This window comes from Paroedura picta, chromosome 8 (assembly GCF_049243985.1).
Source record: "Paroedura picta isolate Pp20150507F chromosome 8, Ppicta_v3.0, whole genome shotgun sequence".
NCBI lineage: Eukaryota > Metazoa > Chordata > Lepidosauria > Squamata > Gekkonidae > Paroedura > Paroedura picta.
Window position 1 is genome coordinate 4,352,058 of NC_135376.1, and position 27,728 is coordinate 4,379,785.

At 50.8% G+C, this 27,728-nt stretch overlaps 1 protein-coding gene across 2 annotated transcripts; it reads left to right on the forward strand.

Annotated features, from left to right (window-relative positions):
• Positions 1-27,329, forward strand: EIF2B5 (eukaryotic translation initiation factor 2B subunit epsilon). 2 transcript variants are annotated; one of them, XM_077348137.1, is made up of 16 exons: positions 1-235; positions 8,543-8,667; positions 9,927-10,112; positions 11,691-11,868; positions 12,448-12,528; positions 14,237-14,314; positions 15,200-15,512; positions 16,610-16,755; positions 16,840-16,978; positions 18,175-18,276; positions 18,664-18,771; positions 19,046-19,136; positions 21,017-21,140; positions 22,496-22,621; positions 23,746-23,856; positions 25,307-27,329. In XM_077348137.1, the coding sequence occupies exons 1-16, from the start codon at positions 71-73 to the stop codon at positions 25,370-25,372; spliced, it is 2,139 nt and encodes a 712-aa protein (XP_077204252.1). In that variant the 5' UTR covers positions 1-70; the 3' UTR covers positions 25,373-27,329. The 2 variants fall into 2 exon arrangements, with proteins under 2 accessions (XP_077204252.1, XP_077204253.1); XM_077348138.1 differs by lacking the exon at positions 1-235 and adding an exon at positions 4,674-4,700.
• The last annotated feature ends 399 nt before the right edge of the window (positions 27,330-27,728 follow it).

A 27,728-nucleotide genomic window follows, 5' to 3' on the forward strand; every position in this document is an offset into this window, starting at 1 on the left:
TTTCCTCCGGAACCGGAAGAGGCGAGCCGAGACCCCGCGCGTGAGGGCGAGAGGCCGGCGGAGAGCCACGATGGCGTCCCGCGGGCCCTCCAGCAAGCGAGGCGGCGCGGCGGCGGCCGGCGGGGGCTCCCGGGGACCCGACCCGCAGGGGGAGCCGCCGCTGCCGCTCCAGGCCGTGCTGGTCGCCGACAGCTTCAACCGCCGCTTCTTCCCCATCTCCAAGGACCGGCCGCGGGTAAGGCCCCGAGGCCCGCCGGGAATGGCTCTCCCTGGAGGCCGCCGCCCCCCTTCAGTCTCCGCCCGCGGCTGGCCAGCGGTATCCGGTGTTTGTTAGTATTAGGCGAGGGAGGAGAGTTGTCTTCCCTGCTCGAGGCGGATTGCAGTCGCCTTCCCTTCCTCTCTGCTGTGGGGAGAAGGGAAAGGCGGTGGGAATCCGCTTGGAGGCGCCTTCTGGATGGGGAAAGCGGCATCTAGGAGCCGACTCTTCTTGTTGAGGAAGTGTGCATGCCCGTTAAAGATCACGTCTGGGATCAGTCTTTGTTGGTCTTAAAAGGTGCGATTGGACTCCGGTTGTGTTCTCCCTACAGCAGACACGGTGTGAGGGAGGTGGGACTGGGAGAGCCCGGATATTGCTGAAGAAGAAGAAGAGTTGGGTCTTCTATGCCACTTTTCTCTACCCGAAGGAGTCTCAAAGTGGATTACATTCGCCTTCCCTTTCCTCTCCCCACAACAGACATCCTGTGAGGTGGGTGAGGCTGAGAGAGCCCTGTTATCACTGCTCGGTCAGAACAGCTTTCTCAATGCTGTGGTGAGCCCAAGCTGGCTGCATGTGGAGGAGGAGCCGGGAATCAAACCCAGATCTCCAGATTAGAAGTCAGGGTTTCTAACCACCACACCACGCTGTCTAGTTAGTTTCATGGTAGTAGACAACCTGAAGATCATTGCCTTCCCTTCCTCTCCTTGCAACAAATTTAGAGTCCAGTGGCACCTTTGAGACCAAAACGTTTTTTTCAAGGTATTAGTTTTTGTATACACGTATTCTTCCTTAAATGCAATGGAATGGAATGAAAGTGCACAAGAAAGCTCATACCTTTGTTGGTCTTAAAGGTGCTACTGGATTCTATAAATTTGTTCTGCTGCTTCAGACGAACACAGCGACCCTTTTGAATATATCTCCCTGCAGCAGGCACCCTGTGAGGTAGGTGGGGTTGAGAGAGCTCTAACAGAATTGATCTGTGAGAACAGCTGTGGCCTGTGATGAGCCCTGGGTCCCCCAGCTGGCTGCACATGGAGGAGCAGGGAATCAGACCCAGCTCACCAGATTAGAAGTTGCCATTCTTAACCACTAGAGCTGGGGTAGTCAACCTGTGGTCCTCCAGATGTTCATGGACTACAATTCCCATGAGCCCCTGCCAGCAAACACTGACAGGGGCTCATGGGAATTGTAGTCCATGAACATCTGGAGGATCACAGGTTGACTAACCCTGCACTAGAGAAAGGAACTTTATCCCCTGAGCAGCTGCAAAGTTTGTGAATGTTTTGTTCACAACTCAGCACAGTCAATAGGTGTCCAGACCATCTCATCTCAATTGATATATACTATAGATCAGGGGTGGCCAAACTGTGCGTCTCCAGATGTCCATGAATGACAATTCCCAGGAGCTCCTGCTAGCAGTCCATGAGCATCTGGAGAGCCACAGTTTTTGGCCACCTCTGCTATAGATTGTAGCACTTTACTTTAGTTATCTGTAAATGTTAAGGGGAGAGAAACTTATTTCAGTAATCATTGATCAGAATAGTCTGCAACTGTTTTTAATGTACCTTGCCAGTTTGGTGTAGTGGTTAGGAGTGTGGACTTTTAATCTGGCATGCCAGGTTCGATTCTGCACTCCCCCACATGCGGCCAGCTAGGTGACCTTGGTCTCTCCACAGCACTGATGAAACTGCTCTGACCGAGCAGGAATCTAAGGGCTCTCTCAGCCTCACCTACTTCACAGGGCATCTGTTGTGGGGAGAGGAAAGGGAAGATGATTGGAAGCCACTTTGAGACTCCTTTGGGTAGAGAAAGGCGGCATATAAGAACCAACTCTTCTTCTCTTCTCCTCCTCCTCGTCCATTGACTGTTTGGGTCATCTTCGTGTTAGAGTGGCAGATTCTGTTTATACAATGGCAAATAGGGCCGCATACTATTAACTGCATTCTTAGCTCAGTTTAATTCATCAGACTTTTCTTATTCAGGCTTGGATCTGCTTATAATATTTGTATCTAGAGTGCTTTTAGAGTTGTTTTCTTATCTATATCTGGGATGTGATATAGTCCAGTGGTCCCCAACCCCCTGTCCGGGGACTGATACTGATCCGTGGCTCCTCCTCGTCCTCCTCCCCGGCTGCTGCCTTGGGGGCTGCCCTGCCACTCTGCCCACCGGCTCACCTTTGGTGCTCTCCAGCGACCGCCATGGATGGGGCTCCCCCTCGGCGTAGCACTGCTCAGCTGCTGCTGGCAGCGCCCCCCAGCAGGCGGCGGGAAGTCAGGGGTGCCAGCGGGAAAGCAAGTGGAGCAGGGGCTCAGGCGGCGACGTCCCTCAGCAAAAGACTACCCCTCCCGGGCCTCAGTAAAATCTTCAAGCGTTGACCGGTCCCCGGTGGTAAAAAGCTTGGGGACCACTGATATAGTCAACAACGTGTAACTGTCCTGCTTGAATTCTCATCTGAGCTAGAGTTGCAAACTGTTCTTTTACTGTCCCTGCTCTTGTGACCAACTGCCTAGCCCTGGCTTTGGTCATTTCCTGGGCAAAGTGGAGGCCGGTGTTTGTTTTGGAGGCATGGAAATGAAATAACGGTGGGGCTTCCCCTGTTTAATTTCTGAGTATTTAACATTAAAGGTCTTAAAATCAGGATTTTGCAACTGTGGTAAGGAAGGCATCTCTTCCCCAGTCTTGGATCTGGGGAAATGGCTGCTACGTTGGAGTAGAAGCCTCTTAGCTAGACGGGTGGATGGTCTGTGTATAGCACAGGGGTAGTCAAACTGCGGCCCTCCAGATGTCCATGGACTACAATTCCCAGGAATTCTCCTGGGAATTCTCCTGGGAATTGTAGTCCATGGACATCTGGAGGGCCGCAGTTTGACTACCCCTGCAGCTTTGTTTACTCAAGAGACAGGAGCAGGACCTGCTTCCAAGCAAAAATCTCGCCTTCATAGAAGCCAGATTCCATGCTGTCAACTGGGTTTGTACTGGACTCATCATAGGAGTCCTCATAGATGATAGCGGGGCACTACGGGCGAGAGGCAGCCCCCTTCCAGCCGCGCTCCGCTTCCGAGGTGGATGGTTCTCCGCACCGGGCCGTGTGGCCCGGCTATCCGAGGCCAACCGAGGCTCCTCGGCGCTGCAGTATCGTTACGCTCAGGGGGGATTCTGACTTAGAGGCATTCAGTCATAATCCCACAGATGGTAGCTTTGCCCCATTGGCTTCTCAGCCAAACACATATGTAAACCGCCCTGAGCCTTCGGGGAGGGTGGCATATAAATATAATAAATTAATTAAAAAAATATGTAACAGAAAATTCCAAAATTGAGGCCACTATGCATCTAGCTCGCATGGTCATTTGTCTTGTCGTTAAGCATGTAAAGGCAATTTATGTCAGGATTGCAGACTTGTAAATAAAACTCCACTGTTATTTCAAGAGGGTGGTTTATTCTAGCAGAACTCCCTGGACTTACATAGATGGATCTGGCAAACACAAACCAAACGTCATCTCTTATCCCCCAGTTTCCCGCCTTTCCTAGATCCATTACAATTCATATCACTTTCAGGTATAATAGGAGAGATTACAGGTGCAGGGCCTGGGCGGTCCTCTGGACAAGATAAGAAGGGCAGCAGGGGCCTTGGAGAGCAGAGCGAGAACTGTGCAGACAGCAGGAATACAGAATACATTTCAAAATGGTCACACACAGGTTCAAAGGGCAACAGTAATTCATGGCAGCAACCTTGGGGTTCTGACAGTTTATAGAAGAAGCGCAAACATAATGAAAATAAAATATGATCGAATGCAGAACTCAGAATAGCATCTATGTGCTTTAAATGCCACCAAGTTGCTTCTGACTTCTGGTGACCTGATGAATTAATATCCTCTATAAACTGCCCTATCATTAACAGCCATTCTCATGTCCTGGAAGCCTAGGGCAGTGGCTTCCTTGCTCGTGGACAAAAGGGAGAGGGTGCAGAGGAGAGCGACAAGGATGATCCAAGACCTGGGGACCAAGCCCTATGAGGAAAGGCTGAAGGACTTGGGAATGTTCAGCCTGGAGAAGAAGAGGTTGACAAGACTGTATTTGAAAGTTCTCACTGAGAGGAGGGCAGGGAGAGTTTCCTGTTGGCTGCAGAGGACAGGACCTGTAGTAATGGAGTTGAACTACACGTAGAACAGTATTCAGGAAACAAAAGATTTCACAGCCCAAGTAGTTTAGCGCTGGAATTGGATGCCTAAGGAGGTGGTAAGCTCCGCCTCACTGGCGGTCTTTAAGCAGCGTTTTAGACCGATCCTGCATTGAGCAGGGAGTTGGACTAGGTGGCCCCTTCCAACTCTATGTTTCTATTTCTATCTCATGTCAACAAAATTTGAGTTGGGACCAGGCAGACATCTTTGAGGCCCGGGATCACCAGCAAATTTGTATGATCCATGCAGTCCCAATGGAATTACAGGTTGGTGTGTAAAAATATTACCCTACGATCTTCTAGTCTTCTAGATCTTCTAGATCTACGATCACTACAGGGAAATATATTCAGGAGTTCCTCAATGCTGCGTCATTGCTGGTAGCCAGACAGGCTCTGCTAGATTACCGTAGCAATTAGCTAACCCATGTAATTAATAGCTGCTGAGGTGTCTCCATTATAGCTGACAAAACTCGTCATTAAACAGAGGCAACCCTGATTATATTGTGGAGAAAACTAGGTGGGGCCAGGCAGAGATCTGGGAAGGCTTTTATGTGGGAGCCTTGGCGGTTCCTCTTGAGCAGAGCTTTGAAGGCATTGTTGTCCAGTGAGCGTTTCCTGCAGTAGGGGGTAATTGTCCATTCCTTCTCGGATAAAGATGCTGCATCTTGGGGCACTTGCTTCTTTATCCTACGACACGCGTGTTATGTAGCCAGGAGATCCTATGCTTATCTGGCTGCCTGGCAGGAGACATTCAGAGCGGGTTTGTGTCACGACCTTGGGATTTTTTGGAGGTCAACCTTCCAAGTGCTAGCCAAGGCCGGCCCTGCTTAGCTTCTGAGATCTGCTACCGCTGTACTGCTGGTATAAGACGAGATTGCAGGCCTCTTTCTGGCAGGACATTTTCAGGGGCATATTCCATCACTGAATGCAAATAATTAATTCGCAGGAATGGAATTCACCTCCAGTTTTTTGCAGATTAATACATACGCAGCAGCATTGTTTGCAGAGCTTCTGAGATGCATGGGGAATGTGGGTTGCAAAATGTGGAAGGCTTAGCGATCCCACCAGCTTGGTGTGGTGGTTAAGACCAGCGGCTTCTAGTCTGGGAAGCCAAGTTTGATTCTTCTCCCATGTGCAGCCAGCTGGGTGACCTTGGGCTAGTCACAGGCCTGTTAGAGCTGTTCTCCCAGAGCAGTCCTCTCTCAGCCCCGCCCCTCTCACAGGGTGTCTGTTGTGGGGAGTGGAAGGAAAAGTGATTGTAAACTGCTTTGAGACTCGTTTGGGAAGTGAAACGTAGAGTACAAAAACTAACTCTGCTTCTTCTTCTTAGAAGAGGAGTTTTGCAAGGAGGGAGCCACTGCCACAAGGAGGCCCCGTGCCACGTAGTCCCATTCTGGATCTCAATAAGGGTCTTTACGATCTTCTAGTTTGTGTGAGAGTGTACCAAAGGAAGTATTTTTTTTTAGTTAGGATAAAAACCATCCTTTTAAAGATCAAAGGGAATACCTTGAATTCTGAACCTAAAAAGAACCCTGATGGATCAAACCGATAGTCCATCCACTCCACATCCTGTCCCACACAGTGGCCAACCAATTCCTCTGGAGGGCCAGCAACAGGGCAAAGAGACCAAGGCTTTCCTAAGAACACGAGAAGAGCCCTGCTGGGTCAGACCAGGGGTCCATCCAGTCCAGCCTCCTGTCTCACACAGTGGCCAACCAGTTCCTCTGGAGGGTCAACAACTGGGCTGGGAGGCTGAGGCCTTCATAAGAACATCAGATGAGCCCTGCTAGACCAGACCAGGGGTCCACAGTGGCCGACCAGTTCTTCTGGAGGGATAGCAACAGCACAGAGGCCAAGGCCTCCCCTTGATGTTGCCTCTTGGCTCTGGGATTCTCAGACTTAGTGCCTCTGATTGTGGAGGTTCCCCTCAACCACCGTGGCTGGACGTCGCTGTTTGACACAGGATTCAACAGTTTGAAAAGGCAATAAGGCAGATTCATGGAGGATAAGTCTGTTACTGCATCCTCTGGCAGCACATTCCACATTTTAATCACTTTCTGTGTATCTGTCCTCTATTTACTGCCCCTCAGCTTTATTGGATACGCTCGAGTTCTGGTCTCTTTGGAGAGAGGGGAGGCATTTTTATGCTGATGCTGATGGAGGACTTTCATCAAGTCTGGTGGAAGCTTTGCAGTTAAATTGAAAACACAAAGGCATAAAGAGCTTGGGGGTCGATTAAGACCTTTTTAGTAGAACTGGAGGAGTATATTAAAAGCTCAAAAGCCTTTTTCAGGTGTGCAAGTTCTACTTGTATTGTAAAGTCTTATCGTAGGACAGTGGTTCTCACCCTTCCTAGTGCTGCGACCGTTTAATACAGTTCCTCGTGTTGTGGTGACCCCCAGCCATAAAATTAGGCAAGGGTTCTTTCACAGAAATTGAACTAAAACTGAACAATGGCATGAAGATCCATTGTTCATGATTGTATATAAATTGGGTTTTTTTTCCTGGGGTTTCTCAGTTCAGTTCTGCCTCTTGTCCCACCATGCCGATCTCATTCTTTTCTTCTGCTCCAGACAGACAAACGCTCTTTCTCGATCTACCCCGCAAGGCTGTTGTGTGGATGGGACCTCCCCCCCCCCAGGTGCCAAGCTGATTGCCCTGCCGTGATCCTTGTGAAAGGGTCATTCGACCCCCAAAGGGGTCCTGACCCCCAGGTTGAGAACCACTGTCATAGGACGTTCCTCCACAGGGTTTGTTATACCAAAGATCTGGCTAGGTTAGGCCTTTATACTCCCCCCCCCAATCCTCCCCACATCTGTCGTTATATTATCAAGTTTCCTGTCTGTGCTGCAGCTGTAATAGCTGGGTTAAGTTTAAGCAAACCAGAAGCTCCTGGCAAAATTTTCATTGGTCCTCTTGTCTAGACTGCTTGGAACGAAGCCATAAGGCAGGGGAATGTGTGGGAAAGTGGTTAATTGGTTGGTGCACATTAATGGTTCGAGTGGGTTTTACGGTGTAGGGGGGGGGAAAAAGAACCACGGATCCGGACTGGGCTCTTTGAAAAGCTCCGAAGCGCTTGGGGGCATCATTTCCTTTTTCACTTCCCCTGTGAGGGTCTGCTGCTGTCTTGTGCCTCTGGGAGAATTTATGGGTTTTCCTGGGGGCAAATTGTGAAACTATTGCAGAAGGTTGCATTGCCGTCTGTCATCGAAGTGACCAGTCCTCGTAAGAGAGTGATTTCTTAGGAGGGTCTGCGGCTGAGTGGTAGAGCATTACTTGGCATGCAGGAGGTCTCTGGTTCAATCCCCAGCATCTCCAGTTAAAGGACCAGGCAGTAGGTGATGGGAAAGACCTCTGCCTGAAGCCCTGGAGAGACATGGACAGGGGCTATGGCTCAGTGACAGAGCATCTGCTTGGCATGCAGAAGGTCCCAGGTTCAATCCCCAGCATCTCCAGTTAAAGGACCAGGTAGTAGGTGATGGGAAAGACCTCTGCCTGAAGCCCTGGAGAGACATGGACCAGGGGCTGTTGCTCAGTGACAGAGCATCTGCTTGGCATGCAGAAGGTCCCAGGTTCAATCCCCAGCATCTCCAGTTAAAGGACCAGGCAGTAGGTGATGGAAAAAATCTTTGCCTGAAGCCCTGGAGAGACATGGACCAGGGGCTGTTGCTCAGTGACAGAGCATCTGCTTGGCATGCAGAAGGTCCCAGGTTCAATCCCCATCATCTCCAGTTAAAGGACCAGGCAGTAGGTGATGGGAAAAATCTTTGCCTGAAGCCCTGGAGAGACATGGACCAGGGGCTGTTGCTCAGTGACAGAGCATCTGCTTGGCATGCAGAAGGTCTGTCTGTCAAATGTCTGACGCATAGGGCAGAAGAGAAGTTCTCAGATCTTTCCCTGTCACCTTTCAAATAAAAATCCCAAGCCATGTATGACCTCTCAAGCTGGGCCGAGTTGTCCAAGGGAAGCAAATTTAGCGGCACGGGCTCCATAAATGTCGGTGATTAACTTTTTCTTGTTTTTTCCCCCCATGGATTTTGGACGTCGCGCTAGCAGGCTCTGTGGAACGCGGCAGTTTTTGACTCAGTGTCTTCTCCCTTCCTCCCTAGGCTCTGATTCCTCTAGCAAATGTGGCCATGATAGATTATACCTTGGAATTCCTCACAGCAACGGGAGTGGAGGAGACATTCGTCTTTTGCTGCTGGAAGTCGGCGGAGATCAAGGAACATTTGCAGTAAGTAAGAGCAGGCGCACTTCAAAATGTTCAATGTGCTCCACAAAGAGCATTGCACTCTGCAGACGCAAACTTGTTGCTGAACCTCAGCCTCAAAGACATCCACCTGGCTTTGACCAGAGCCAGGGCCTTTTTGGCCTTGGTTCCAACCTGGTGGAATGAGTCGCTGGTTGAGATGGAGCTGTCATGAGTTCTGCTTTTTGGGATGAGAGAATCTTGTCTTCCATTGAATTCCCTCATTCCAACTCACTCCATTTGCAACCATGAGTGACAGGCCTTGGACAGCAAGGTGTTGTTTGCCTCGGGCCCTCCCCTTTCTACTCCCCCAGGCCTGTCATTGGCCATTTTGGGAGGGGCTAGGTGGGTCAACATGACCATGTATGGTCATATGATAATTTTTTAAAAATTAAAAATATAAAAAATATTGACTCTCACCCAGTTGGCAAAAACCTTCAGGGGCCATCATGAAAGCTTGAGTGAAATGCAGATAGAAGCTTAAGAGGTAGTTTTACAGTAATAGAGAGCCAGTTTGGGGTAGTGGTTAGGAGTGCAGACTTCTAATCTGGCATGCCGGGTTCGATTCCCCACATGCAACCAGCTGGGTGACCTTGGACTCGGCATGGCACTGATGAAGCTGTTCTGACCGAGCAGTGATATCAGGGCTCTCTCAGCCTCACCCACCCCACAGGGTGTCTGTTGTGGGGAGAGGAATGGGAAGGCAACTGTAGACCGTGAACCAGGACCGGTCCGTGGATCAGTCAGTACCGGGCTGCGGCTCCTCCTTGTCCCCCTCCCTGGCTCCTGCCTCAGGGGCTGCCCTGCCACTCTGCCATTGGCTCACCTTTGGTGCTCTCCAGTGGCCTCCCCCTCGGCATGGCACTGCGCAGCTGCTGCTGGCAGCGCCCCCAGTGGGCGGCGGGAAGTCAGGGGCGCCGGCGGGAAAGCAAGGGGCTCAGGCAGCGGCGATGTCCCTCAGCAAAAGACTACCCCTCCCCCGGCTTCAGTAAAATTGTAAAGCGTTGACCGGTCCTCGGTGATAAAAAGGTTGGGGACCACTGTGCTAGAGGACACGCTAGATAGCAGAGGGATGAACCACAAACTTTGTAAATATATTTGAAATGAAAGATTTCAAACACGAGAGCAAGCCTAATGCAGATTAGTCTATCTAAATAATAAATTATTAATTGCTACCCTCCCAGCCTTCTGTCCTTCCAATTTTAGGATTAACATAGATTTGTTTCCATCTGTGTTCTTGGCAGGAAATCCAAGTGGTGCCGTCCGACTTCCCCAAACAAGGTGCGGTTCGTGACCTCGGACCTCTACCGCTCCCTCGGGGACGTCCTGCGGGACGTGGATGCAAAGTCTCTCGTCCGTTCCGACTTCGTCCTCGTCTCCGGAGACGTGGTGTCCAATATTAACGTTTCCCAAGCTTTGCAGGAGCACAGGTTGGTGTTTGGGGGGAGGGCAACACCTGTGCCGTCAGAGCTTCCTGCTTATTTCTTTTATGTATCATAACCGTTATGCCCTGCCTTTCCATTTCGTGCCAAGCGACTAATAGAAGCAGTTGCAAACAAAACACAAGAGCAAACCTGAAATCTTCCTCCCCCTTTTGAAAAATGCCTGTCGTTCAAACCCCAAAATAAGAGAAAATAGGGCTGCATCATGCCATATGCCAGCAAATCGAAAAGGAAACACAAAAACAAGTGACAGTCCTATTGTTGTATGAGAAGTGGCATATAAGAACCAACTCTTCTTCTTCTTCTTCTTCTTCTTCCTTCTCCACCCAGACACAGGAAAAGTTCTTCCTAGTTCCAGGCCATTTCCCGGATGACCCCCAGAAAAGACAGGGATGTGCTGTGTTACACCCTCCCCCTCCCTCCCAAAAGAAGTACAGTATTTGCTGGCATATAAGACTACTTTCCCCCCCTGAAAAACATGCCTCCAAGTGGGGGGGTCGTCCTATACGCCGGGTGCACTTCAGTTGGGATAGACATAGCTGCCCATAGTGGCCCATAGTACTGTATTTTGAGTGGAAATGTTGGGGGGTCGTCTTATACGCCGGCAAATACGGTAAACAAAACTGCCAGCGACTGTTCACTCTCTCCACACTTTGGCACAGGGAGATTCCCATTTTGCCGTGTTCCTACCTCTGAAGATGCCAGGTAGAGTAACTGATGACACGCCAGGGACCAAAACTCCCAGACCACGGCCCACAGCCTGGGAAACCCACAACAACAGGTCTAGAAGCCCCTTAAAGACTAACAACATTTGTGGCAGGGTGCGAGCTGTCTTTGCAAATTGTGTCCAGGAGCACCTTTAAGACCAACAAAGATTTATTCAAGGCGTGAGCTTTCGAGTGCAGGCACTCTTCCTCAGACTAAATGAACCACCATCATAACTCTGGAGATATAAGGATAAGCAATATATGGCAAACTCTGTCATAATATCCAAATTCAGCCATATGATGCCATAATTCTTTGCTAAAACAGCTAATGTTGTTTTTGTTGTTTTATTGTTATTGCTGTTGTTATTATTATTAAGCTTTTATACCGCCGTTCCCATTAGGTTCATGGCGGTTTACAAGATAAAATAAAATTTACAAGATAAAAATATAATCCATAGTTAAAACCATTAAAACTAATCCACACTATATGGCTGAATCTGGATATTATGAGACAGTTTACTAATTTGCCACAATTTGCTTTTGCCTTATATCTCTACACTTATGAAGGTGGTTCATTTAGTCTGAGGAAGGGTGCCTGCACTCGAAAGCTCACACCTTGAATAAATCTCTGTTGGTCTTAAAGGTGCTATTGGAATTAATTTTTGTCGTCCTACTAAAGACCAACACGGCGACCCACTTGAATCTTCGCATCAGTCTTTAAGGTGTTCCTGTTCTCTCGTGCTTTTCTACTGCTGCAGACAAGCGTAACACGGCTCCCTGTTTTGACCCCTTGGAATTGTGCCTTCCTGCCGTACGTCACTTCTGTTAAAATCTCTCCTTGCTCTTCCTTCCTGCTCAGGGCACGGCGTAAAGCGGAGAAGAATGTGTCCGTGATGACGATGGTTTTCAAAGAGTCCTCGGCTGGTCACCGGGCCAGGTGTCAAGAGGACGACGTCATTCTCGCCTTGGACAGTGCGACAAACCGGGTTCTCCACTACCAGAAAACGCAAGGGCTGAAGCGCTTCCGGTTTCCCATGGTGGGTGGGAAGCAGAGCCAACGGCAGACCCTTCAGCTAGAAGCTTTCCCTTTATGATCTGGGGCTGAGGATGCCCAGCCGGTGCCCTTAAAGATGCAGCATTTCAGAGCCTCAACTTGAAATACTCGCTTAGTCTTGGGCTCTTGCTACAGGGCTGTGGTGGTTTTATGGAACAGGAACTGGCCTTTTGCTTTGCTGGAGCCTGGAGATGAAAATCAGTTAACAATATCTTTTATAGAGTCTCTATTTTAACGATAAACGAAACAACCAGAACGGACTCTAGATTTTGTTCCGTTTTCAAAGTAGACCTTTCATCGGTGGTTGTTTCCTCCTGTGATTTTCAAACTTATCCTAGAAGTTTTCAATATTTCAACCTACTCAAAAGCTGGGTGGGAGTTAATTTTTAATATATATATTTAGAATCATCGAATGCTTATTTATGATGCTCCGGTGTCATCTGGCTTTACATGGCCCTCCTCATGAGACCAGATTGTCTCTTTGACACCATCTGTAAGCTGGTGGGATCCTTGGCAAGGTTTTCACTCCCCCCCCCCGCCCCTGTTCTTCTCATCCTTCCAGAGCTTGTTCCAGAGCAACATAGAAGAAGTGCAAATCCGACACGATTTGCTGGACTGCCACATCAGCATCTGTTCTCCTCAGGTACGTTCCAGGCAAAACCATCTTCAAGTATTTAAAAGGCTGCCATGTAGAGGGTGGAGCAGAGTTGTTCTCTCTTGCCCCGGACGGACCAATGGGATGAAATTAATTCAAAAGAAATTCTGTCTAAACACCCAGCAGAAGTTCCTGACAGTCAGAGCGGTTTCTCAGTGGAAGAGGCTTCCTCAGGAGGTAGTGGATTCTCCATCTTTGGGGATTTTTAAGCAGAGACTGGATAGGCATCTGATGGTATGATAAATAAGTATGATAAATAAATGGAGAGGCTAATTCTGTGAAGTAAGTTTCCTGCAAATTGCAGGAGGTTGGACTAGATGACCCAGGAGGTCCCTTCCAACTCTATTATTCTGTCGCTTGCATTTGCATGTATTTAAACTCTGTTTTTTCCTCCTCATTTGAGATGCAAAATGGCTTAGATTATTGTTCTCATTCCCTCTATTTTCTCACAACAACCCCATGAGGTAGGCCAGGGTAAGAGTTTGGGAGAGGCCATTTCCATGGATGATCTATCCACTGCAGCAGGCCAGCTTGTGGCAGGAAGTACAGGAAACAAAGACCCTTGATTCTCCTCTCTCTCTCCCCTCCTCTCTCTCTCCCTCCCCACCTCTCTCCATCCCTCCTTCCCCTGTCATTGGCTCTCCAGAGGAAATGGTTAGCTACTTTGAGAGATAGGATGCTGCAGTAGATGGTCTGATCCAGCTGGGCTCTTCTTATGTTCTTAAAGAATGAACTCCATTTCCCAGACTGGGTATTGCTGGCCCCTGCTTAGCTTCAGCCGAACAGCTGAACAGTAAGACAGAGCAAGACGGCCAGCATCTACTGTTCGCACACATCACTCTTGCGTACCTGGTGGTCCAAAGCGCCATCAAGTTGTCGCTGACTTAAGACAAGAGAGGATTTTAACATTTTCATTCCCCTCCTCTTCTGCACGGTTTCAGAGCCATTTACAGCAAAACAGTCAACAATAATATACCAGGTTTCCTTGGTTGTTATGATGTTGTATTGAAACTGCATGTTATAGATTAAATTATATAATGTTCCATGTAAAAAATTTCATAATTGTTCCATTTAAACCACCCAGAGCTGTAAAGAGTGGACAGCATAAACATCGAAATACATACATACATACATACATACATACATACATACATACATACATACATACATACATACATACATACATACATACATACATACATACATACATACCATAAAGCAGGGGTAGTCAACCTGTGGTCCTCCAGATGTCCATGGACTATAATTCCCATGAGCCCCTGCCAGCAAACTACAATTCATGGGAATTGTAGTCCATGGACATCTGGAGGACCACAGATGGAGGACCCCTGCCATAAAGGACGTCTAAATGTTAAAAATGGCACCAGTTAAAAACACAATTGCAGTAAAAAGTGCTGATCAGGTTAACCCTGTGACTCCATTCATGGTGATTTGGCATTGCTAGCCTCTGCTTAGCAACCCTGGTCTTCCTTAGTGCTCTCCCTTTCACGTAGCAACCCCTCCTGGTTTCCAAGATCTTTCAGGATCAGGCTAGCCTGGGCCACCCAGCTTGGGGCTTTAGATGAGAGCTTCTACTCCTCAAAGTGAACCACTCCCCTTGGTCCAGAACTCTCTTAAGGGAATTGCTTTCTCATCTGCGTTGGCTTCGTCCTCACCATGACGTCTCTTCTTCTTGCAGGTGGCCGAGTTGTTTACGGATAACTTTGACTACCAGACTCGGGATGACTTCGTGCGCGGCCTTTTGGTGAATGAGGAGGTAAGCCACTGCGGGGGACGAACTGCCAGCCAGCATGGAGGGACGGGGAGGTCAGGCATTGAAAAATCATAGAATCATAGAGTTGGAAGGGGCCATAGAGGCCATCTAGTCCAACCCCCTGCTCAACGCAGGATCAGCCCTAAGCATCCTAAAGCATCCAAGAAAAGTGTGTGTCCAACCTTTGCTTGAAGACTGCCCGTAAGCAAGAAGTAGTGCTTAAAAAAAAACGCTTTTCAGCACCCAAAGTTGTCCCAAAGCAGCATCCCTACAACAGACACTCTGTGAGATAAGCAGGATGAATATCCATCTGACAGAAATGCTGATTCTGGGAATTTCGGCAGATGGTGAGTGGGTGGGCAGAAAGGATTGTGTCTGAGCTTGGCTCTTGTGGCTGTTTCTTGCATGCCTAGGGAAATGCTGATCGCCATATTGGGGTCAGAAGGCAAATTTCCTCCAGACCAGACTGACCAGAACTTATGTGGGGTTTTTTTTTGGGGGGGAGGTATCATGTGGACATAGAATTAGGGCCACTGTGGGCGTGCAAGTAGTTGTGAATTTCCTGCATTCTGCAGGGGGTTGTTCTAGATGACCCTGGAGGTCCCTTCCAACTCGTTGATTCTATGATTCTGTGTCCGTCCTAGTATTGCCCATCATCTTCATTGGATACCCCTTGAGTGTGAGTTCTTCGGGAGAGGGAGAAGAAGGTTGTCTTTGTCAACTCTCTTTACTCCTTGTGTGATTTGATTAACCCTCCATCATATCCCCTCCTTGGTTGTGTCTTTTCTAAACCGAAAAGTCCCAGGCTCTCCCCCCTTTCCTCCCAGGGAAGGTTCTCCAAGTCTCTAGTCTTCTCTGTCGATCTCCCCATCTCTCCCCGTTTCCCAGGTTCTGGGCAACCAGATCCACCTGCACGTGACCTCGGAAGAGTACGGCGCCCCCGTGTCCAACTTGCTGATGTACGAAGCCGTGTCCTCCGACGTCATCCAGCGCTGGGTCTACCCCCTGACGCCGGAGATGAACTTCAGTGGCCACAAGAGGCAAAGCTGCACCCACGCCCGCCACAACATCTACCGGGGGCCAGAGGTGAGCCTGGGCCACGGCAGCGTGCTGGAAGAGAACGTCCTAATCGGGCGGGGAACGTCTGTGGGCAACAAGTGCCTGATAACCAACAGTGTGGTCGGCCCGGACTGCAGGATAGGTGAGTCCCACGAGCAGAGGGGTCTTTCCCCAGGCCCTGAATACTGTAGACAATGACGTGGCCGCCTGTTCCTTTATGGGCTTCCCTGACCCCTCTGGCCGCTTTTGCCAAGGCCCCGCTGGTTGGCAGTTTAAGTGTGCAAGAGGAAGGAGCACCAGGCTGCTTAAGGAATAAAATAGCCTTATTTAGAAGAGAAACAACTTTGTATAGCAAGGGAGAAGAAAGAGTTTCTTTCTTCCTTCCTTCCTTCCTTCCTTCCTTCCTTCCTTCCTTCCTTCCTTCCTTCCTTCCTTCCTTCCTTCCTTCCTTCCTTCCTTCCTTCCTTCCTTCCTTCCTTCCTTCCTTCCTTCCTTCCTTCCTTCCTTCCTTCCTTCCTTCCTTCCTTCCTTCCTTCCTTCCTTCCCTCCCTCCCTCCCTCCCTCCCTCCCTCCCCTCCCCTCCCCTCCCCTCCCCTCCCCTTCTCTTCTCTTTTCTTTCTCCCTCCCTCCCTCCCACTCTCAAGCTGGCTCGCAGCAGGTCAGATAATCCAACAAAATAAAACCCAATAAAATACCCATTAAAGCCCCAATCAAAACATTACAACCCCAACAGATGGCGAAAACTTCATATGGGGAAAAAAACCCATAGGGGGAGACCAATATCAAGGGGGACGGATGCCACCTGCTCTAGGCCTGGCCCCGATCATATACCTGGTGGAAGAGCTCCATTTTGCAGGCCCTACGGAAAGCAGAAAGCTCTCTGAGGCCCCACACCTCCTTTGGGAGCTCATTCCGCCAGGCAGGGGCCAGGACTAAAAAGGAGCTGTGCGCCTGCGTGCGGCCACCAGCTGGTGCACCACCGCCCCGCCCCCCTTCTCTCCGCCCCGTGGTGCTGGCTGCCACAGGCTGTGGTGATTGCCGAGGCGGCCGAACCGAGCCTAAGCGCACTCCCCTAATTGCTAGGTTTTCCTGCTGGGGGGTATCTGGCCCACCCATAGGCAGTTCCGTATACGCCACTCTTGAGTCCCCTTTCTGGAGAACAGAGGTTGCCTTGGTAATGGTTTGAAGTTAAGGAACAGGCCACAGTGCAGTCCCACATGTGTGGCTGGTCTTTGGCAGGCGACGAGGCCGTCCTGGACGGAGCGTTCCTCTGGGCCGGCGTCCGGGTGGGAGACCGCGTGAAAATCCAGCAGTCGATTGTCTGCGACGGGGCGGAGGTGAAGAAAGGGGTGACGCTGAAGCCACGCTGCGTCCTCACTTCTCAGGTGAGGTTGGAGAGCTGCCGTTCCGCTTTGGGCTCAGTAGTCACCGTGATAGTCCATGATAGTGAAACGTTGCTTGATTTCCAGGTGGTGGTGGGCCCTGAGATCGTCCTGCCGGAAGGCACCGTCATCTCCTTACATCCCGCGGACGAGGAAGAGGAAGATGACGACCAGTTCAGCGACGATTCCGGGGCGAACAAAGAGGAGAGCAAGACGAAGCTCAAAGGTATGTGAGCTCTGGCTCTCTCTCTCTCAGTTAGCCAGGGGCTGGGAAGATTTGTCCCCCACCCGAGTCGAATCCCACCCTCTTCCTAAGGGTCTCATGACTCTCAGCTTGCAGTGAGATGCAGCAGGAAAGAGTAATTCTGGTTACCAAAGCCAGCCGAGATGTTCTGGTCACTTAAATAAGTAGTGTCCGGCTTTCGTGATGGGAAGGGGAGGTAAAAACCTGCGGCTAGGTTTCTCAACACTTATTGAAGAGACAGACACACCCTGTAGGAGTGAAATACCACAATAAAATCTGATGGGTTCACTGGTCCCAACCAAAGGCGCCCTGTGGAACTGGGCCGGCTCCGACAGGGCCAGATCTCCCACAAGAGCACCTTCCACCAAGTAGGGTCCAAGTCAGAAAAGGTCCTCGCCCCAGTTTGAGACCAGGCTCAGGTTTGAGACCGGTTGGAATTGGCTGAGTGTTGCACTCTTCAGGGGGCATGGATGGTCCCTCAGGTACTCCCGGGACCAGACCACGAATGGTCTTAAAGGTAAGTGGCAGAACCTTTAAGGTCAAGGCTCTGTTTAATGCAGGGGTAGTCAAACTGTGGCCCTCCAGATGTCCATGGACTACAATTCCCAGGAGCCCCTGCCAGCATTCGCTGGCAGGGGCTCCTGGGAATTGTAGTCCATGGACATCTGGAGGGCCGCCGTTTGACTACCCCTGGTTTAATGTATGGTTTGGACTTGTTTTCTTAAACATCCACAGTTTCCTTTCATTCGCTCCGTGAAGATCCTTTAGCTGCGGAGGCAAGTTCTACAAAGCCAATTAGAAGTTGCGCCAGGCAAAAATGCCACCCAGCCCTGCCCATATTATAAAAACATTCAACAGGAATCATGGCACCCACGGGCGCCATATTGGAGAACCCTGATCTCCAGTGTCATTTTCATAGTTCAGAGGGGTGGCTTCCTGGGTTTGCCACCCGTTAGCCTCCTTGTGCCACTTGCCACAAAGGCTCAGCGTGGACATGGCCCACAAGCGCATAGGAGGCGATGCTCATCGTCTCTTGTGCCACTGATGCTCTGGAGCGAGCCAAGTGATGTGGCACATCTGCACCCTTCTTATTGCACTGCCCCAAGCTATACTCCGGCTCCCAGACCCCACCCGCCATGAGATCAGGCCAACTCAACGTCGCTGCCCTCTCCTTCAAGGTTACAACGTGGCAGAAGTTGGCGCCGAAGGCCGAGGTTACCTCTGGAAAACAGACAGCAGGAACGACGTGGACGAGGAGGAGCAACGGCAGAGCCTGTGGGGTGAGGATTTTAGCCACGTGGGGCTGGGAAGAGGCACTCCTGACGGGACGTGAGCCTGGCGCAAGCTGCCTTTGGTGATGGGTGGGCATTTTGCAAGAGTGCTGATTCATCCGGCGCCTTCCTTCCCTGTCGATTCCTGGAGGAATTTGGGAGAAGCTGCCTTTTTTTCATCCCTTGTGCTTCACTGCCTGCTTCCGCGCACCTTTCCCCTCCTCCCCTTGCTGCCAGCTGGGTGACCTTGTCCCAGTTCTCTCAGAGCTCTCTCAGCCTCAGCCACTTCACCGAGTGGCCGTTGTGGGGAGAGGAAGAGAAGGAGATCGTAAGCTACTTTGAGGCTCCTTTGGAAAGAGAAGAGCAAGGTATGAAAGCCAACTCCCCTTCCTCTAGGCCCCACTTTAAGCGTGGCAGAGGAGAGCGAGACGGAGAGCGATGTGAGCCGGGGGTCTGAGCATTCGGACAGTCGGGCAGCCTCCCCTCAGCTGGACGATAGCAAAGGTGAGCAGCTGCTGCCGTTCCTGGACTCCTATTGCTTCTTGGGTGGGGTGGGGAGACTCAGAGCACAGAAAGCTCCCACTTCGGCTGGGGGGTTTTGGGATTTCTCCCCCACACATTTGGGGCCCCCGATGCCAGTTGCGGATGGCAGCTTCCCTCCCAGGCCTGCAGGCATTGCCCGCTCGTGATCTTACAATTGTGGGCGGCATCTTTCCTCCCAGGCGTGTGGGCATTGCCCGCTCGTGATCTTAACACCCTGTTGTTGCTTGCATCCCAGTCTTCCAGAACGAGGTGTTGGGGACTCTGCAGCGGGGAGAAGAGGAGAACATCTCCTGCGACAACCTGGTCTTGGAGATCAACTCTCTCAAGTAATTCTCTCGGTCTTCTGGAACTGCAGGGGCTAGGGGGGCGGATACCTTTGCAGCCCGGCTCCCTCCCAGTAGAAAAGCACGGTGGATCTTTACGCACACTCCTATCTTTGGGGCATGTTGCCTGCCCAGGTTCACCGAAAGATTGACGTTCAGCCTCAGCTGCTCCTTCTGAATTGCCGCCAAGGGCTGCCTCCTGCAAAGTACACTTGTGTAGTCTAGCTAGGAGGATTAGGAGACTGTGAATCCAAGAGCAACATTCGGGTCATTTTAAAAAGTCCCAACACGATTTGCGGGATTATATGATTTTGTGTAGTTAGCATTCTGGCAGGGGCTTATGGGAATTGTAGTTCATGGAGCTCTGGAGAGCCACTGTTTGGCCACCCCTGGCTCTGACACTACACTTACACTGCTGGAAGAAAAGCATCTGTGGCTAGGCCTACCGTGGGATCCTTTCTCTCCTCAGCATCATTTCCCAGGTGCTGTGTTCTGCTGCCTCCCCATCGCCCGATATCCACTACTAGAAAGGGTCCCCCATGCTTCCATGTGTGCTTATAAAGAGATGCCCCATGTGGGCTGCAGAATACTAGCAAACCATGCAGTATGGTACAATATCCCCCAGTGTGGATGTCCCAGACTGAACAGTCTCATCAGACCTCCGGAGAGGCGTTCAATCTGCCCTTTCCTGCCTCGGCATGGTGACCCTGGGCTTCATCATTGGTTTGCCATCCAACCAGTAACTGAGGCCTTGACCCTATTTGGGTTCCAGGATAGCCCCCAAAGTATGCCGGAGATCCAGTGAGCAGAACCTGCCCAGGATCCCTGGCCTCAGCGAGAGCCACAGCCTTTTGGCCCTGGCCTGAGCTTGGGGGAACGCTCTGCCCAGTGAGATCAGGGCCCTGCAACACCTCAAACCGTTCTGCAGGGCCTGCAAGTCAGAGCCATTCTGCCAGGCCTACGGTCAAGGCCTGAATTGACACCTGAATAGGGAGTTAACCTATTCCAAATCTACCTAATTGACCATTGAGGTATATATTAGGTGGCTCCCTCTTTCTCCAGGGGGTGGGAAGGGGATGGATTTTATATAATAAAGTGGGGGCCAAGCCCGTTGCATTCAGGAATAAAATGGGCGCTAGATTAGGGGGGTGTAGTGGAAGAGCTCTGTGAACAGCCTTCCCCTCCCCCCAGGACCTGGAAATGCTGCAGGCAGCTGTTAGGGAACTGACCGGCTGGAGCACTTCTCATGCGGCAGGGATCTGTAGCCTCCAAGCCTCAGAGGGGAGTGGAAGGAGGAGGGGATGGTCCAGGGTGGGGGATGGAAGGTGATTGGCTGACCGCTGGACAGACAGGCAAGCCGGTTGGAGGAGGAGGCACTCGGGGGCGGGACAGCTGCCCTGAGTGGGTGTTAAGCGCTGAGTGGCACTTAAGCCATGAGACCAGCTCCTCCTCCAACGTCTTACCAGAAGTATATTATGTGGATGGATGGATGGAAGAGATGTTATTATCTTATATAAAAACAGTTTGAACTGTTATAAATCCCAATTTTAAAATGTCTGCTTTTGATTACATTTTCTCGAGTTAGTATTTTGCCTGATGCGTTTTATTTTTTTCTATATGCAGTTTCATCTCCCCAACCTTTGTGTTTCTCACCTGTTTGCCAGGTTGGGTTTTTGTTTCCCTTTGTTTTTTTGATCCACCCCGAGCCCATGGGGAAGGGTTGAATCTAAGTGTAAAAAACGAGCAAATCAGTAAATGAAATCCGATGAGATCAGGCTAGCATGAGCAATCCGGGTCAGGGCATGCATGGGGCTGTGGGCGGCAGTCAGGGCCGGCTACCAGAATGGAGAACGTGGCTATAATGGCTTGGTCTCTTTTTCCAGGTATGCCTATAATATCGGCCTGAAGGAAGTGATGGAGGTGCTCAGCAAGGTGGTTCTGGAGTTCCCCCTGCAACAGATAAATGCCGAAAAAGATCCCCAGCACTACTGCATGCTGGTCGTCCCTGTGAGTAGGCCTGCTTCCCTAGCTCGACTCCTGCCCTGTTTGTGTTTCCTGGGTGTTGATTTCCTGCCTTGGGAGAGAGGCAGTGTTTGCTGTTCCGAAACGACTGGCCTGACCCATATGCCCCTGACGATCCGCTGCCAGATTGGATTTTATTACTAGAACGACTAGTCCAGCTTCCTTTCTCACCTGATGGTCAACTATGGAGGGCCAATAACAAGGCAATACAGGCCAAGGCCTCCATCATAAGTATATGAGAACAGCTGTGCTGCAGCCGACCAGGGGTCCATCTAGTCTGGTCTCACAGTGGCCTGCCAGTTCCTCTGGAGGGCCGACAACGGAGCATAGGGGCTGGGCATTTCATAAGAACATAAGGGCTCTGCTGGATCAGACCAGTGGTACCTCCAGTCCAGCATCCCGTCCGCACACAGTGGCCAACTGGTCCCTCTGGAGGACCATCAACAGGGCAGAGAGGCTGAGGCTTCAGAAGAGCCCTGCTGGATCAGACCACTGGGAGTCCATCGAGTCCAGCCTCCTGTCTCACACAGTGGCCAACCAGTTCCTCTGGATGGATAGACACTGAGGCTTTCATAAGAACATCAGAAGAGCCCTGCTGGGTCAGACCAGTGGCCCATCTCATCCAGCCTCCTGTCTCACCCAGTGGCCAACCAGCTCCTCCGAAGGGCCAATAGCAGGGTAAAGAGGGCAAGGCCATCCCCCATTGTCGTTTCCCGGCACTGGTATTCAGAGGTTTATGCCGCTGAATGTGGAGGTTCTTTAATCATCATGCGTAGTGGTCACTAATAGACTTCTTCTCTGCGAATCTGTCTTAGACCCCCCCCCCCCCTTTTAAAGCCATCTACGCCTGTGGTCGCCACTGTCTCCTCTGACGGCAAATTCCACATTTTAATCACTTCCTGTGTAAAGAAACATTCCAGTTTGTCCATCCTGAAGGAAATACTTCTTTACACTGCAATTAAAATTAAGAGTTCACTGCTGGAGGCTATATTGATGGCCATGGGCATCATGTGTCTGTCTCTGCTTTTTTCCGGATTTTGTGAGCTCTAAATAAATACATGGCTCAGGTCCTCCCAGTTAGCGTGCCCCTAAAAGGCACCGGCGTGTGTGTGAGGGCAGGAGAGGTGATCTTTGCAGGCAAAAGAACAAAACAGGGACCTGTGGATGTTATTTGAGTTTGGTCGGTCTCAGGCAAATGCCTGGTGGAGGAGCTCCCTTTTGCAGGCCCTGTGGAATTGTGGGAGCTCAGGCAGGACTCTGATCTCTTCAGGGATACAACAAGATACAATTCATAACGTTTCCCCCTTCTCGGTTCTTCTCTCCCCTTCCACTCGCAACAGTTGCTGAAGACCTGGGCTCCGCTCTTCAAGAACTACATCAAGCGGGCGTCGGATCACTTGGAGGCCCTGCGCGCCATCGAGGAGTTCTTCCTGGAGCACGAAGGCCTGTCCAACTCTATGGCCAAAGTAAGCTCGACAGTCGGAATGACGTACGTTTCCCCCATGATCTCAGATGTCCTGGTCAGGTTATGGCTGTACCGGCACAAGGTTTTCTTCCAAATGGGGAAGGAGCAATGTTCAGGCGCCTGTCAGCCGGGGCTTAATAAGAAACTCATTTTTGCCCACTAGATTGGGCAAAACACCTCAGGGAGCAACCAGATACGAGCTTTTGTGAGAGTCAAAGCTTTCTTCATCAGATACTCTCCGTAGCTTATACCCAAAAAATCTTGTGAGGTGCTCCTGGATTTGAATCTGGAGCAATACAGCTGCCCTTTGAAACCGAGGCTGGCCATTCATTGAGAGGGGTTTGTCATGTACAGAAAGTTCTGGGTGGGGGTCTTGTTAGCAATTTTCTAGGGAGTGTGCATTCAGTATATCCGAGCTGAAAAAATGTAGCCGAAAAATATGGATTGGGGCTGAATTTCGGCTGGGACTTTCTCAGTTTAGATAAGCAATGACTGAGGAGGGGCATGACAGAGGTTTATAAAATTACACACAGGGTGGAGAGAGTTGACCAGGAGAATGAAGCTGATGGGCATTAAGTTCAGGATGGGGAATAAGGAAGTACTTTATACAAAGAGTGAGTGAAACCTGGAGTTTGCTAAAAGAGGATGTAGCAATAGCCGCAGGAATAAACAGCTTTCAAAGGGAATTAGATAAATTCATGGAGGATATCTATCAATGGCTACTAGCAGTGGTGACTGAGGGGAAACTCCCAGAACCAGGAGGCATCATCAGGAGAAGGCCTTGGCTTTTGTGCCCTGTTGTTGGCCAATCAGAGGAACTGGTTGGCACCTGTGTGGGACAGGATACTGGGCAAGAGAGACCCCTGGTCTGATCCAGCAGGGCTCTTCTTCTGTTCTTATTAAGACCTCGGCCTCTCTGCCCTGTTGTTGGCCCTCCAGAGGAATGAGTTGGTCCCTGTTTGAGCCAGGATGCTGGACTGGATGGACTGTTCTTCTGATCCAGCAGGGCTCTTCTTATACACTTGAGCTTTTAAAAGAACACAAAACCCTGAAATATTCAGAACTGCTTCATGGATGCCATTACATTAGCCTTCTGGCCAGAAGAGTTTCCTACTCTTGCTGCAGGTGCTGATGACGTTTTACCAGCTGGAGATCTTGGCTGAAGAGATGATCCTCACCTGGTTTTCACAAGAAGACACATCCGAGAAAGGCAGGCAACTCCGGAAAAACCAGCGGGTGAGCCTGGGCAGTCACGGGGGAGAGGAGAGCAGAGCAGGCCCCTTTGACCTGCGGTGCGGGGCCAGCTTATGTAATGCGGAAGGAAGCCATGGTTGCTGCACAGAGGCAGGCAATAGGATGCCAACTCTTTATCTCTCTTACCTTGGTAATCTTGTGAGTTCTCTGTACGTTGGCTGTGACCTGACGGCACTTTGCACCTCCTGCCCTGACTGGAATGAATGAATGAATGAATGAATGAATTGATTCATTCATTCATTCATTCATTCAATTTTTATACCGCCTTCCATGTAGCTCAGGGCGGTTTACATATAACATCACAGGGGGGGATACATGGAATGAGCTAACATACAACATAGTCAAATACCACAACAATAATCTAACCATGATTCTGAATAACAGAAGAAGAAGAAGAAGAAGAAGAAGAGTTGGTTCTTTTATGCCGCTTTTCCCTACCAGAAGGAGGCTCAAAGCGGCTTACAGTCGCCTTCCCATTCCTCTCCCCACAACAGACACCCTGTGGGGTGGATGAGGCTGAGAGAGCCCTGATATTCCTGCTCAGTCAGAACAGTTTTATCAGTGCCGTGGCGAGCCCAAGGTCACCCAGCTGGCTGCATATGGGGGAGTGCAGAATCGAACCTGGCTCGCCAGATTAGAAGTCTGCACTCCTAACCACTACACCAAACTGGCTCTCAGTCATCTTAAACAGCAACAATATAACAGGCCCCCAGAGAGGTCTGGTTCAGGCCATGGAGGGGATGTCTGAGGGAGACATCTAGATGTTATTTTGGTTTGGTTGAACTGGTGGAGGAGTTCCCTTTTGCAGGCCCTGTGAAATTTTGGGAGTTCAGGCAGGGCCCTGATCTCTTCAGGGAGCTCGTTCCACCAGGTGGGGGCCAGGACAGAAAAAGCTCTGGCCCTCGTTGAGGACTGACGTGCTTCTTTCTGGCCAGGGATCACCTGCAGGTGGGTTGGGTGGATTCATTCATTCATTCATTCATTCATTCATTCATTCATTCATTCATTCATTCATTCATTCATTCATGTATTTATTAGATTTCTTAACTGCCGCTCTCAAAATTGATTCATGAGGGATTACAACAAAAATCAATCAATCATTATATAATTTATTATTATTATTATTATTAAATTACTATTGTATTATATAATGTTCAATGTAAACCTCCCAGAGCTGCAAAGAAATGGGCGGTATAGAAATCTAAATAAATAAATAAATAAATTTAGGCACTGGCCGCATGGGAGACACCCTTGCACCCGCAAACCGAATGTTTCTCCCTATTCTCCGTGGTTCGCGCCTGAGACAGAGTTTTGAATTGGTCCCCTTATATTCTGCCACAGCCTGGTCTCTTCCTGACCCGTTGACGGTCCATTGACTTTGCCAACCCCCTTTGCTCACTTTTGCCCTGTCCCGTCCCATTCCCCCCCTCAGCTCCAGAAGTTCATCCAGTGGCTGGAGGAGGCGGAAGAGGAGTCCTCGGAGGGAGAACAGAACTGACCCGCTGGCCGCTCTCCGTCAAAGAGGCTCCGCCCGGGAAGAACGGAGGGCCGCGGCACCGGGCCTCGGTCAAAAGGGCCAGAGGAGGAGCGAGACCCGATGCGTGGTGTGCATTTGCGGGATCCGCAGATCTGAGCGGCTGACAATCCCATTGTCGTTAACTATTTGCTTGGCCGCCCACCCCTGGAGCGTCACATCTTGCGGAGACCCGCGCAGGAAGAGCCAGAGATCTGTATATGTTTGAGATCTGTTTTGGTTTGGGGGGGGGGGGGCTGTGTATAAATATACATATATATATATGTGTATATGGAGATATGTGATAAGCTCTCCATGAAGGCGGGGGGACTGGAAACCGATGCAGCAAGAGTGGTAAATACATGCAGGTTCCGTGCCAGCTTTCGCTGTCCGGGTGTGAACCGCTTTGGAATTGTGGGGGGGGGGGGGGGGGAAAGGTGCTGTTAGGGCCCGTTTTATTTGAAGCCCTTGACTTTGGTCAGGGCCAGGGTGGGGGAGGTGTTTGTATAGATGCCAACAGCGCTGGTCTTTTAGCTGGGAGGCCTACCAGTAATCGGAAAGCACAGAGGTGGACAGCCTAAGCTCAGGAGCGATCGGGTGATACGGGGAGAGTCGTCTGGGGGTGCCAAGTAAGCAGGCCTCAGGGGGCGGGGGTGGGAGGGGGAGGAAGGATGCGTGTCTCGTTTTGCCCTTGGGCTAAGTTCCACGTTGGCTCAGATGTCCGCTTGGCGCTGCAGCCTCTGCCAAAACCATGGAGCCTCTTTTATTTGCAAAATTTGGGTGGGTGGGGGAATGTTGACCTACCTCACAAGGAGTTTGTTCTGAACTGGAAGGGAAATCTGCAAAAGTGTTTTCAGGTGGGTATTTGGCCACCTCCTCCCTGGCTTTGCCGACCAGTCTGGTAGTGGGGGTGTTGTTCAGTCCACTTCCTTTAGGCAGTGGTCCCCAACCTTCTTTTGGCTGGGGACCAGCAGGGTGACGGCCACACCCGCGCAGCGCACATGCTCACATGCTCACTGCGCAGCCGAAATCGTGCACACGCTGCACTTTCGCGCATGCGCAATTTCGGCCACGCAGCGTGATGTGCGCATGCGCGGCCCTTATTCCCTCTCCCCCCCTCCCGCAGTAAGAAGCTTCCCGGGCCGCAAGCTTGCGGCCTGGGAAGTTTTTTACTGCCGGGGGGGGGGGGCAGGGAGAGGGAATCACGGCCCGGTGCTCTGGCCTTCGCGGCCCGGCACCGGGCCGTGGACCGCAGGTTGGGGACCACTGCTTTAGGGGAGGCCACAAATTTGTCCAGTACTACCAAGAAGGTGCTGGGAATGAGTCCCTCCTCAAGTCACTCACAAATCCACGTTTCCCTCTTGTCCTCAGTGACCGTGCTGGACGTGGACATAAACCCCAAAGCCCGTCTGGTCCGTTGCATGCTGCACACCGGATCCTCCCTCTGCCCCACCGCCCACGTAGACATCCCTGCTCCTTTGCCCGTCTTTAAAGTACACTTTGGCTGCTTCTTAAATTAAAAGTCCTGCTGTCCTGGCTCGGGTGGCAATCAGGGCCTTTCCCCATCGTCTGTCCATGCTGTGATTTCATTCTGCAAACAGATCCTCCTTTGCCATTCCAATCGGCAGCCAAGGGGTAGGGCAGGCACTAGCGTGTGTCGGTAATGCATCGTCACCTTTCCTCTTCTTCAGGAGTGGCCTCCTGCCCAGGCAGGGGAGAGGAATACCACCTGCGCTCCCCTCGGGTGGGCGGGAACGGAGAGAGGCTCCGTGGCAGTGGCCGGGGCTGTTGTGCCGTGCAGCCTGAATGGAGGTCCTTAATGCATCAGGGGTGGGAGGGAACTAAACTGACAGTTTGCAGGGAAGAGGTCTGAACATACAGCGGAGCTATTGATGCCACCCCATCCTCTCTTGTGGATGCTGGCCCGGGGGGTGGGGGTGGGGTGGGGGTTGGGCTGAAGCGTGGAAATGGGTTTTTCCGTGTCTGCCAATATTTAATTGGGGGATAAATAAACATCCCCGAGAGAAAGAAGAACAGCGTTTGTGTTTCATAGATCTCTTTGAGCCCGAATGCGTCTGGGCAGGTGCCGGATGGAACTGCGCAAGCCTTGGCCGGAATTATTCCCTTTCGAAACCCAGTCGATTTCCATGATTTCTTTTTTCAAGTTATTTTTATTAATGGCCTTTGTAGATGGCCATTCCTGGACTGGCTATCTCGTGGCGGTTAACAAGAATATATGTTAAAAGTAAGGTTAAGGTAAAGGTATCCCCTGTGCAAGCTCCAGGTCATGCCTGACCCTTGGGGTGACGCCCTCCAGCGTTTTCATGGCAGACTCAATACG